Source organism: Bufo bufo, chromosome 2 (genome assembly GCF_905171765.1).
Source record: "Bufo bufo chromosome 2, aBufBuf1.1, whole genome shotgun sequence".
In the NCBI taxonomy this organism is placed as follows: Eukaryota; Metazoa; Chordata; class Amphibia; order Anura; family Bufonidae; genus Bufo; species Bufo bufo.
Window position 1 is genome coordinate 21,474,951 of NC_053390.1, and position 12,695 is coordinate 21,487,645.

Consider the following 12,695-nt stretch of genomic DNA (forward strand, 5'->3'; position numbering starts at 1 on the left):
CAACATACAATGGTCGTCCTGGAACCAACTAATATCGTAACTTGAGGGACCACTGTATTAGGAAGCCTTCCCGATGTATAAGGGCCCGAAAACAGCGGATCTGCAATATACGGGCACTGGCCATGTGCACTCCATATCACAGATGAGGACCGGATCACTTGAATGGGCCCGCAATCCGCAGAATACAGAGCAGAAGCACTACAGAGCACTTCCATGGGATTCGTTGGGTCTTCTAGGCAACTGTTAGTGGGGTGACACAAAAGGTAGTTGATTGTGATATCTAGTAGTCGAGTCATTATTGTACAGAAAGCAGTGGTGTAGGCCGATCTGACTTGACTGTTAGAAGATCGAGTTCAGGTCTGAGGAGTTTTTTTGGGGGCAGGGGTTACTTGGGGAACAGTCATTTAAGGAAGATTAATAAGCCTGCCTGAAAATATGTGTTTTTAAGGCACGTTTAAAGGTATGGCGGTTGGAAATTAACCTGTTATTCCAGGGCAGAGCATTCCAGAGAGTAGATTCAGCTTAAGAAAAGTCCTGAAAACCGGAGTGAGAGGTACAAATTATAGTGCATTTTACACCAGGTGACTAACGGAACGGACGGCACGAGTAGGGTGGTAGACAGAAATGAGGGAGGACATGTATAGATGTGCAGCACTTCAGAAAACTTTGTGGGTGAGGGCTTTGAACTGCATTCTGTGGTGGATGGGGAACCAGTGACTGGCACAAGCTAGAGGAGTCAGTGTAGCGGGTGCATAGCTAGATGAGCCTGGCTGCAGCATTTAGGACAGTCTGAAGGGATGAAGGTTTAGTGAGAGGGAGAACGATTAGTAATGAATTACAGTGATCAAGGCAACAACAAGAGTTTTGTCCGTTTCCACTATAAGAAAAGGACGGATTCTGGAGATGTTCTTGAGTTGCAGACGACAAAAGCGAGTAAGTGATTTGATATGGGGAACAAAGGAAAGATCAGAGTCAAACGTGGCCCCAAGTCAGCCGGTGTCCTGCCCAGGAGTTATCATAGTGCCACAGACTGAAATTGAAAAATCAAGTTTAGGTGGGTTGGTAGATGGGGGGAAAGACTAGAAGTTTTTTGAGAAATTCAGTTTAAGATACACAGAGGACATGTTGTTAGAGACAGCTGCCAGACAGTTACTTTTTTTAACCAATCGGTCATGTCAAACTAATTTAATCAGTTTCTATGAGGAGGTAAGTACTAGACTTGACAGCGGCGAATCAATGGATGTCGTGTATCTGGACTTCTCCAAAGCATTTGACACTGTACCACATAAAAGGTTAGTATATAAAATGAGAATGCTCGGACTCGGAGAAAACGTCTGTAAGTGGGTAAGTAACTGGCTCAATGATAGAAAACAGAGGGTGGTTATTAACGGTACATACTCAGATTGGGTCACTGTCACTAGTGGGGTACCTCAGGGGTCAGTACTGGGCCCTATTCTCTTCAATATATTTATTAATGATCTTGTAGAAGGCTTGCATAGTAAAATATCAATTTTCGCAGATGACACTAAACTGTGTAAAGTAATTAACACTGAAGAGGACAGTATAATACTACAGAGGGATCTGGATAGATTGGAGTCTTGGGCAGATAAGTGGCAGATGAGGTTTAACACTGAGAAATGTAAAGTTATGCACATGGGAAGGAATAATGCAAGTCACCCGTACATACTAAATGGTAAAACACTCGGTAACACTGACATGGAAAAGGATCTAGGAATTTTAATAAACAGCAAACTAAGCTGCAAAAAACAGTGTCAGGCAGCGGCTGCCAAGGCCAATAAGATAATGGGTTGCATCAAAAGGGGCATAGATGCCCGTGATGAGAACATATTCCTACTACTTTACAAATCACTGGTCAGACCACACATGGAGTACTGTGTACAGTTCTGGGCTCCTGTAAACAAGGCAGACATAGCAGAGCTGGAGAGGGTCCAGAGGAGGGCAACTAAAGTAATAACTGGAATGGGGCAACTACAGTATCCTGAAAGATTATCAAAATTAGGGTTATTCACGTTAGAAAAAAGACGACTGAGGGGAGATCTAATTACTATGTATAAATATATCAGGGGGCAGTACAGAGATCTATCCCATCATCTATTTATCCCCAGGACTGTGACTGTGACGAGGGGACATCCTCTGCGTTTGGAGGAAAGAAGGTTTGTACACAAACATAGAAAAGGGTTCTTTACGGTAAGAGCAGTGAGACTATGGAGCTCTCTGCCTGAGGAGGTGGTGATGGTGAGTACAATAAAGGAATTCAAGAGGGGCCTGGATGTATTCCTGGAGTGTAATATTATTACAGGCTATAGCTACTAGAGAGGGGTCGTTGATCCAGGGAGTTATTCTGATTGCCTGATTGGAGTCGGGAAGGAATTTTTTATTCCCCTAAAGTGAGGAAAATTGGCTTCTACCTCACAGGGTTTTTTTTGCCTTCCTCTGGATCAACTTGTAGGATGACAGGCCGAACTGGATGGACAAATGTCTTTTTTCGGCCTTATGTACTATGTTACTATGTTATAATGACAGAAAACATAGTTCATGGACGCAGCCATGCATAAGGGCACATAACTTAAGAAATGTACAATAAACATACAAATTGCTTAATTTCACATTACGTTATGTGGAGGGATCAGGGCATCCGCTTGAATCCTGCTTCCTGGTACTACTGTTTGAGTAAAGGTTGTAGAAAAGTGCTACGTATAGGACCAAGTAACAATAAGGGGGGGGGGGGGTTAGGTTGAGACCCTGGTACACTTGTCTGGATTAGTTTTAAAAAATCGGAATATAGCAGAGAATTGGCCAAGTATGCCCTGATCAGGTAGTATGCTGCCTATCTAGCCTATGCTCGCCGGCAGCGGTAGAGCATATGTACTGGACAACCACCCACGCCACCTATTATGCATAGCTATTCTATTGTACAACGTTGGGGCAAAGACCAATTCGCAATGCATGTGGAAATTCACCAGTTGGATCACTTCGGCAATGGAGGGAGATAGCGCCACTTTCCATTGGTGTGCTATTACCTTTTTGGCGGAATTGAGGATGTGGGCTACAATCCATCTAGCTTCATGTGGGATCTCAATCAATCCAATTCCCAGTATAGCGAACTCCTGTTCCAATACCAATTGAAGATCCGTCACTTCCCGTATCAGTGTAGATATGGCCATCCAAGAACCTCCCGATGGCACTGTGGTATTGTGAGAGGGATACAGCAAAATGTATACAAGATCTTTTGGTAATATTAGCATCTTGACTGTGTTTATCCTTGCGATCCAGAATAGTTGCACTTGGGAGTAGTTAGCGTAATCTTTCAGTAATTCTGATCTCTTTAAAGTTTAAAATGGCCATCTCAGAGACTGATTGAGTGAGATCCACTCCCAAGTAAGTTAATGAGTTCTCATTCCATGTATATTGAAAGCAGTCACATATGCTATTTTTTTGCGGGGTTGGGACGTTAACGGGAAGTACAGTGGTTTTAATATGAAATAGAGGAGAAGTGGGATATAATCTCGGCCACCGCCTCCAATGACCTAAGGGGATCTGATAATGTTAAAACAACGTTGTCAGCATATAACCCAATTATGTGGGAACGGTCACCCACCAAGATACCGGATATTTCCCCACATGTTCGGATCTTTTCCGCCAGTGGCTCCATAACCATAGCGAAAATAAGGGGTGACAACGGGCACCCCTGCCTGGTGCCATTGTTAATTGGAAAGGTATTTGATAAAAAACCAGAGGCTAAGACCCTGGCAGAGGGGGCAGAGTATAGTCCAGTGATGTTAATATAGTGGGACCGCGCTGCTCCTTATTCACACACAAAGCATTTTTCCAGGAATGCAGGTAATCACTTTATCTGGCTCAAGACAGACACCCTTCAGATGGATCGCAGTGTGCTTCAACACAGATTGAAACTCAGCAAATCTATGCTGGATCGTTGAAGGCTCTTCTGCAAGATGTCATAAAATCACACAATAGTGGGAGTACCTCCGGCACAGTTAAAACTTTCTGTTTTATTATACTCACAGAAGTAAAATGGTTATTAGTTACCCTACTTGGTCGGCAGGGGAGAAAAATATAAATACGGGCGGCTAGCAATTTGGCGAAGATTTTGAGGTCCGCATTAAGTAAAGATATAGGCCTGAAATTCTCCGGAGCAGTAGGGGGTTTTCCAGGTTTGGGAAGGGTCACCACTGTGGCAGATAGCATATCGGGGGGTATGTTACCGGTCACCGTAAAAGATGAGAATAATTTTTCCATATAGGGGAGTAACAGGGAATTGAAAGTTTTGTAGTATTCTACCGGGAACCCATCAGGTCCAGGTGCCTTGTTAACTGGGGTAGTTTTGATGATTTTCAGAATTTCCTCTTTGACTATGGGTTGATTTAAAATATTTAAATCATCCGACGTCAAAGTGGGTAGATTTAAGGAATCCATGAAAGGTAATTTTACCTGAAGAAGGCTGAGGGGTGTTCTGGTCTAAGTATAAGTTTTATAACTAAGAATAATAAGATGCAAATGCATTAGCTATCTCTTGAGGGTGAGTGATTAGTGAGCTAGCGTAGTGCAGCCTATCAATTTTGGACTCTGCCTGCTTGCGCTTTAGTCTGTGGGCTAGCATAGCGCCCGCTCTATCTCCTGTGTGATAGAAGTGTGATTTAAAACGTCTCAACCCTGACTCTTGGCGATATAAAAGCAGGGATCTTAGGTGTAGCCTGCACTTCTGCAATTCTTCTAATGTATTGGAAGACTGGTGTGCTTTATGCCTTCTTTCTATCTCTTGTAGTTGAGTCAGGGCCTCTCTCAGTGCTTGTTCTCTAACTCTTTTCACGCGTGCGGCAGACTGCAACAACATACCTCGTATATACGCTTTGTGTGCTAGCCACAGGCTATCTATGCGAATTTCTGGAGTATCATTGAAGTGCATAAATTCCTGTAGTGTAGCAGAAAAGCCATTGACCCTCTCAGGGCATTTGAGAAGATATGGGTTCAACTTCCACTGTGGGGAGGGAGGAGGAGGTACGGTTATCCATCTGTTATCACTATACTTACAGGTGCATGGTCGGACCAAGTGGCGCTTCCAATGTCAGACCGCTCAACCCCATGAAGCATAACTCTAGAAATTAGGAACAGATGGGCCGTGGAAATGAACGTGTAGTCGCATTCCACACCATGCTGGTATCTCCTTATGTCGTGATAAGGCGACTCGCGCAAGATTGCCTGTAAGTCACCTCTATGACTTTTGTATGGTGATTTATAATCCAGGTCAGAGTTAGCCGGGGCATTAAAATCTCCCCCTATCACAACTTCCCCAACAGCCACCGATTGTATTTTGTTAAGAAACCTCCTACTGAAGGCCGACTGTCTGACATTGGGAGCGTAAACTGACGCCAAAGTGTAAGGTTTACCATGTATTATACACAATAAAATAATGTATCTACCCAAAATATCAGTAATACTCTTAGCTAGAGAGAATGCAACTGTGGATTTTATACTTTCGCCTTCCTTTTCTTTACTGCGCAAGAGTGAAAGATGTTGGGGAACCTCCGATGTACACACCTATGTACATCTTTCTCCATCAAGTGTGATTCTTGAATGAAAACTACATCACTTTTAGATTGCAGGACTTCTCTCCATAGCTGTGTACCTCGGTATGGGGAGTTTAAACCCCTAACATTATAAGAGAGTACCTTCAAACCCATGACCTATAAACATTAATCCCTTTTAATTACATACATGCGCACTGCCTGTTGTTTTGTAGGTAACTTTTATTGTTGCGTACCAACTAACACATCATAGGTAGGCGCAACAAAATATGAATGGCCAATGCGGCAATAGTGCCCAAAGAGGGCTACTGACCATCAGAACAATTGGAAATAAGGAGGAGGCTTGGGATGAAAAAAGCACCCTGTTCCTCGGACCACCACTCACAAAAGACTGGGCCTGGATGTTCCTAGAAGCCAAGAGCTCACATACTAGGCATTGTCCCAGTCCGGGGTGGTCTTGTCTGGACGAGTGTCGCCGATGCTTGCCAACTTTACTTCTTCAGTTATGAGGCCCCACTTCAGCAATTTTCGGGATGCTTCTTACGGAGTGCGCAGAGCCTGTAAGACCCCGTCGTGATCCACCAGTAGCTTTACCGGGAAACCCCATCTGTACTTCACATGACGCCCCTGAGCACTTTGGTGATGGGGGCGAATTCCTTTCTCTTGGCTAAAGTGGCTGCAGATAGGTCAGCGAAGATAGAAATGCCTTGGAAAATTTCAGATGGCATAGGGTCTCACCGCAATACTCTCAGAAAGGATTCTTTGATGGTGAAAAAATGGATCCGTGCAATTACATCCCTGGGTAGAGCTGCATCTAATCCCCGGGGTTTCGGCACTCTATGAATGCGATCAATAATCAGATCTCTGTCTGTGGACAAGGGTAATGCTGCTTGAAGAAGTTGCCCAAGGGAAGGCTCCAGCCCGGCAGTCTCTACGTTCTCAGGTATTCCTCGGATCCTGATGTTGTTGCGCCTATGGCGATCCTCTAAGTCGTGTAGCTTGGCTGTTAATTTAGCAACGTCTTCCTCCACTGCTACGTGGGCATCTATGAGGGAGTTGTGGGAATTGGCGAACTCCGCCATTTTACTTTCCAGGTGTGCCGTACGGTCACCTATGTCCTGGATGTCTTTTTTCAGCTCCCATAGCATCCCCATCAAATCTTTCATGGAGGAGCGCAGATTATCCAGCAGGGATTGCATAACCTCCTCGGTGAGGTAGGTAGGAAGTTGGCTAACTCGTCTGATCTTTTTTGCGCTGGCGGGAGCAGCCGGCGAAGGCACAGGCGTGGCTGCAGAGGAGACAGGAGAGCACGCAGGCGGCGTGACTCCCTTCAGGCCTGAATCCCCGGGACCCGAGTTAACGCAAAAATTCGGTCAGTTTGGCCGGAGCCTGGCGCTGCCGCACTTTCCCCATGTTGGGTGAATACAAATTATATCAGGGTGGTGAATTCAGGCTTCAGGAAATCCTCTGTGAGCCACTTTTCCAAGCTATGGTCTGGAGCGTGAGAACTATGCAACCGGCGCCATCACCGTACAGGCCACGCCCCCTCTGCCAGACAGTTACTACTGTTTTGGAGTAAAGCAGGGGTGATGTCAGGGGATGAAGTGTAAAGTTGGGTGTTGTCAGCATAGAGATGGTACTGATAGTCTGTCCGATGGGAGCTGTGTAGAGGGAGAATAGTAGAGGACCTAGGACAGAACCCTGAGGAACCCCAACATCAAGAGGAAGAAGAGAAGAAGTAGAGCCAGCGAATGATACACTAAAGGAGCGGCCAGAAAGATAGGAAGAGAACCAGGAGAGAGCAGTGTCCTTAAGGCCAATTGAGTGGAGCATGCGTACGCAACTTCCTCTTTATTACACTGCACTTCGTCTTGGAATAAAAGCCCTGGCTCCATTCAAGTGAACGGAGCGAGATCTTGTAATTACACTACGCCACCGCTCCACTGGAGACAAGAGGAGTAGTGTAAAGACCAGGAAGTGGTGCTTGCATGGAGCCCACCACCTCGTCTCACAGCTGATCAGTGGGGGTGTTGGGTGTCAGATCTCCACCGATTAGATATTGATGACCTCTCCAGAGGATAGGTCATCAGTTTTAAGCATTGGACAACCCCAATGTCTATGCCAGTGGACATTAAATTAAGTAGAGCAGCACCCACACACATACTGTGTCGCTACACTTGTTACCTCTGTGTGTCATCAGGCATCCAGTGAGAGGAAGAGCAGACACAGCTATATGTATCAAGAGAGTTGTAGATATAGTGGGCACTCAATATCTGGACATATATAGTGGATACAACATATTTATTCATTCACATAACTTCATCTTGTATAGGTGCACATGAAAAAATCCATATAATAAAAAAAAATCTATATATATATATATATATGAGACGATTAAAAAATAAACACTATTATGTATAAAAAGGTTAAACAATAAATGACATATCTTGCAAAAAAAAAGATTAATCGATGATATATCTTGTGATATTGCTTGATAGGATCCTATTGTTGAATTCCAATACACTGGTAATACTTTCTGTTTATTGCCAGTGGTTCATTCAGTGATGAGTAGTTTGTTAGTCTTTAGTTATACACTCATTATTTAGCATATGTTATCTGGCATCATAGGATCACAATCACCAATGTGGGATACCAGTTCTGATCGCTATGAATGTTAGTCCTTATAGGGGGTTATCATGTATACATGCAGTTAGTTATGGATACTCACTGCTGGCTGCTCAGTTCTTGACGAATCTGACCGAGGTGGCGTCCCACCATAGGTCAGTACACTCACCCCTCTTCCTTCACCCGATAGCGTGCATCTGCTAGTTGTTTCCGTCGGTGCTGTGGCTTAGATGTCCGTAACTTTCTACCGGTTTGGATTGGGCGTCCCACGTGTTCGTAGCATCTCACGTGATCGAGGCGTCCAACGCGACCTTGAAGCTGTTCATTTCACGTGATTTAGACTCCTTACGTATTCAGGAGGCGGTACCAACCTCCATTCATATACTATTGTGCGTCTTGTTGTTTGTCTTTTTGCGATAGCCAGCTAAATATTAAGTAGTATTACTATAGGATTTCTTCCAATATGGGGATCTCATCAACTCCTGCTAGACGTGTTTCGAGGTTGCCCACCTCTTCCTCAGCTACTGAGGAAGTGAATCACTTACTAGTGAGAGCACCTATCTGTGTAAGCAGGAAGGGTGAGCCGCTATTCACTTACTTACAGCTATATGTATCACCTAATTAAAAGCACTTGTGGAATGGATGGAATAATAGGAGCACATTCAGACTTAGAGGAGGCCACACTTCCAGGTATTGTGAAGAAAGAAGCTGGAGTGTAAAATAACCTCAAAAGAATGGACTTGTACACAAGCGTCAGACACCAATAATCCTTAAATTTGTGCCGTCTTTATTCCAAATTGTGATTCGTATGGGGGGGTTAATGATTAGGGATGAGCAAATTTAATATTTTGAAATTCGGGATCGGGTTGTGGTATAATCTGAATTGCGTTATGGATTTCGTTACCACGGACCATAACTAAATTCCATGACGGAATGCATATCGGAATGCCTTTAGAGGCATTCCGTTATGCATTCTGTCATAATAGTAGTTTATGGCCTGCATAACGGATCCATCTGGTTTGCGTTATGCTGGAGTCCTCTCCTGCATAACGTAAACCGGACAGATCCGTTATGCAGGCCATCATGGAATTGCGTTATGGTTCGTGGTAACGGAATCCAGAACGCAATTCACATTGTACCACAATCCCAACTCGAATTTCAAAATATGAAATTTGCTCATTCCTATTAATGATGAACATGATCTACACAAACAGCTACATTTAAATCTGAAACAGCGGGAGTGTTGCTTTCCAAACAGTACACGTGAATAATTCTATATTGTTTCATTTAACAAAGATGTTCAATGGCATTACCTGTGTTGTTAAACCAGCGTTCATACATAGAATTCTATTATGTATTACTTTAACTCTTGAGATGTATACTAGAATAGAAGGTTGTTATATGAGCGGACTTGGTCTCTTGGGGCACGGTTGCTTAGTAACTAAAGACCATTCCCGTTCTGGAACTTGCTACCGTACAGAACAAGAGATCCAAGACAGGAGTGCCGACTCTGATGTAGGAGTTGCAGGATCTACGTTAAATAGACTGTGGCTGTATTGAGTCTGATGATTTAGACATTGTATCAAGTAAATTTTATACAGTATTTCACTATAAAACGCACCTGACCATAAGACGCAACTAGGAGGAAATTAAGAAAAAAAAATTTTTTTTCATCAGACCTCAAACCAGACCGCCAAATCAGACCTAAAATGTTCTCAACTTCCAGTCTTCATCAGACCTCAGATCAGAGCCCCAATCTTCATTAGACCTCAGTTGAGACAAAACCAAAATAAAACAAATTACCTGTCCTGCTCCAGATGTCACCGCTTATTCCTCCTGCACTGCACCGTGACCTGACATTTCACAGCATCAGGTCGTAATGACATTTTTCCCACACTTTTGGGGGGAAAAGTGTGTCTTATACAGCAAAAAAAGGAAATGAAGGGCGGAAGGTGGTAATAATATCCATGTATAGAACTAGGGGATATGAGAATGTGTAAATAGGGAGGAATATGAAGATGTATATAGACAGACATATTGAGGATCCTTAGGATAGGGCATCAGTATTAAAGTCTCCTTAAGCTATATTTGTGTAATAAAAGTGGTGCCCAGAAGTGGACCAGAATCCTGAACACTGTCCGGCAGTCCTATAGAAAGGTGTGTAATGCTGAAATGACATATGCAGTTTTTTAAACCAAAGCCAGAAATGAATTAAAATTAAACCTGTATTGAAAAATCTTTAGTTTTTGCTGGATCTAATAGGAATGTTATAAGTTTGTCTACTCAATGATTTAACAAAAAAAAAAAATCACTAATTCCAATTTTTATCTCTGCAGAGAATTCCAGTAAAGATTTGAAAGGAAACTTCATGCTAAGACCAAATTATAAAGTAGAACATGAAGATCTTCCTATTACAGATCTATCACATAATCCCCCTAATCATGAGGAACCTTCTGTTAACCAATCACAGATTGTTACCAGAAGTGCAGGTCAGAAAGGGCTCCAGCGTGGTAAAGAGTTTACAAAGAGATCAAGTCACAGAACTACACACAGAAGAATTCACAGAGTGGAAAAGCAATATTCATGTTCAGAATGTGAGAAATATTTTACGGATAAATCAAGTCTTGTTAAACATGAGAGACATCACACAGGAGAGAAACCATATCCATGTTCAGTGTGTGGGAAATGGTTTACAGAAGAATCAACTCTTGTTAGACATAAGAAAATTCACACAGGAGATAAACTGTATTCATGTTCAGAATGTGAGAAATGTTTTAAAAATTTATCAAAACTTCTTAGACATGAGAGAATTCACACAGGAGAGAAACCATATCCATGTTCAGAATGTGGGAAATGTTTTATAGATAAATCACGTCTTGTTCAACATAAGAGAATTCATACTGGAGAAAAGCCATATTCATGTTCAGAATGTGGGAAACGTTTTAAACAAAGATCACAACTTGTTTTCCATGAAAAACGTCATATAGGAGAGAAGCCATATTCTTGTTCAGAATGTGGGAAATGTTTTCTACAGAAATCGCATCTTATTCGACATGAGAGAATTCACACAGGAGAAAAGCCATATTCATGTTCAGAATGTGGGAAATGTTATAACGATAAATCACATCTTGTTTTACATCAGAGGCTTCACACAAGAGAAAAACTGTATTCATGTTCAGAATGTGGGAAATGTTTTGCACAAAAATCAGAACTTGCTATCCATAAAAGATGTCACACAGGAGAGAAGCCATATTCATGCTCAGAATGTGGGAAAAGCTTTACAAATAAATCAAGTCTTGTTGTACATGAGAGAATTCACACAGGAGAGAAACCACATTCATGTTTAGAATGTGAGAAATGTTTTGCAGATAAATCAAGTCTTGTTAAACATGAGAGAACTCACACAGGAGAGAAGCCATTCTTATGTTTAGAATGTGGGAAATGTTTTAAACAAAAATCAGAACTTGTTTCCCATGAGAGGATTCACACAGGGGAGAAGTTATATTCATGTTCAGAATGTGGGAAATGTTTTAGACAGAAATCAAATCTTGTTACACATAAGAGAATTCACACAGGGGAGAAACCATATTCATGTTCAGAATGTGGGAAATGCTTTGGCTATAAATCATGTCTTGTCAAACATGAGCGGATACACACAGGAGAGAAGCCGTATTCATGTTCAGAATGTGAGAAATGTTTTAAACAGAAATCAGAACTTTTTTCCCATGAGATTTATCACACAGGAGAGAAGCCATATTCATGTTCAGAATGTGGGAAATGCTTTGGCTATAAATCATGTCTTGTCAAACATGAGAGAATTCACACAGGAGAGAGGCCATATGCATGCTTAGAATGTGGGAAATGTTTTAAACAGAAATCAGAACTTTTTTCCCATGAGATTTATCACACAGGAGAGAAGCCATATTCATGTTCAGAATGTGGGAAATGTTTTGCACAAAGATCAAATCTAGTTACACATGAGAGAATTCACACAGGAGAGAAGCCCTATTCATGTTCAGAATGTGGGAAATGTTTTGCAGATAAATCAGGTTTTGCTAAACATAAGAAAAGTCACACAGGAGAGAAGCAGTTTTGATGTTTTGTAAGGCATTTTAAATTGTAAAACTCAGAGCAGAAGAAAGAATTTTTTGGAATATGGGAAAATGCTATAAGAGCAAAAAGAATTTAACCCTGTTATTCACAGACTGATGAATAACTGGCTACATGTTAACGTGTCCGGGCAGACACGTTAACATGTATAGATAGGTCACGGTCAAGTTGAATTAGCAAGTGATTTGCATGTTGTGTTTTTTTTGTGACACATTGACAGTTATAAATTCATATCATGTGACATGTCACAGTGTAGTTCCAGCCTGACCGCTAATTAGAATATTTATTTTTGTGTAGGATTATCCTGGATCTAGCAAATAAACAAATTATATTTCTTGGGGGAAAAAATGAGAGCTTTGCTTACTTCCAGCTCAGTGAAAATGAACTGTCCCCATG

General features: G+C 42.2%; 1 protein-coding gene across 1 annotated transcript; it reads left to right on the forward strand.

Moving 5' to 3' along the window:
* The first annotated feature begins 10,557 nt into the window (after positions 1-10,557).
* On the forward strand, positions 10,558-12,285 carry LOC120990653 (gastrula zinc finger protein XlCGF26.1-like). Its single transcript, XM_040419569.1, has one exon. It carries the CDS (start codon positions 10,558-10,560, stop codon positions 12,283-12,285), a length of 1,728 nt encoding a protein of 575 aa, XP_040275503.1.
* Positions 12,286-12,695: the final 410 nt, after the last annotated feature.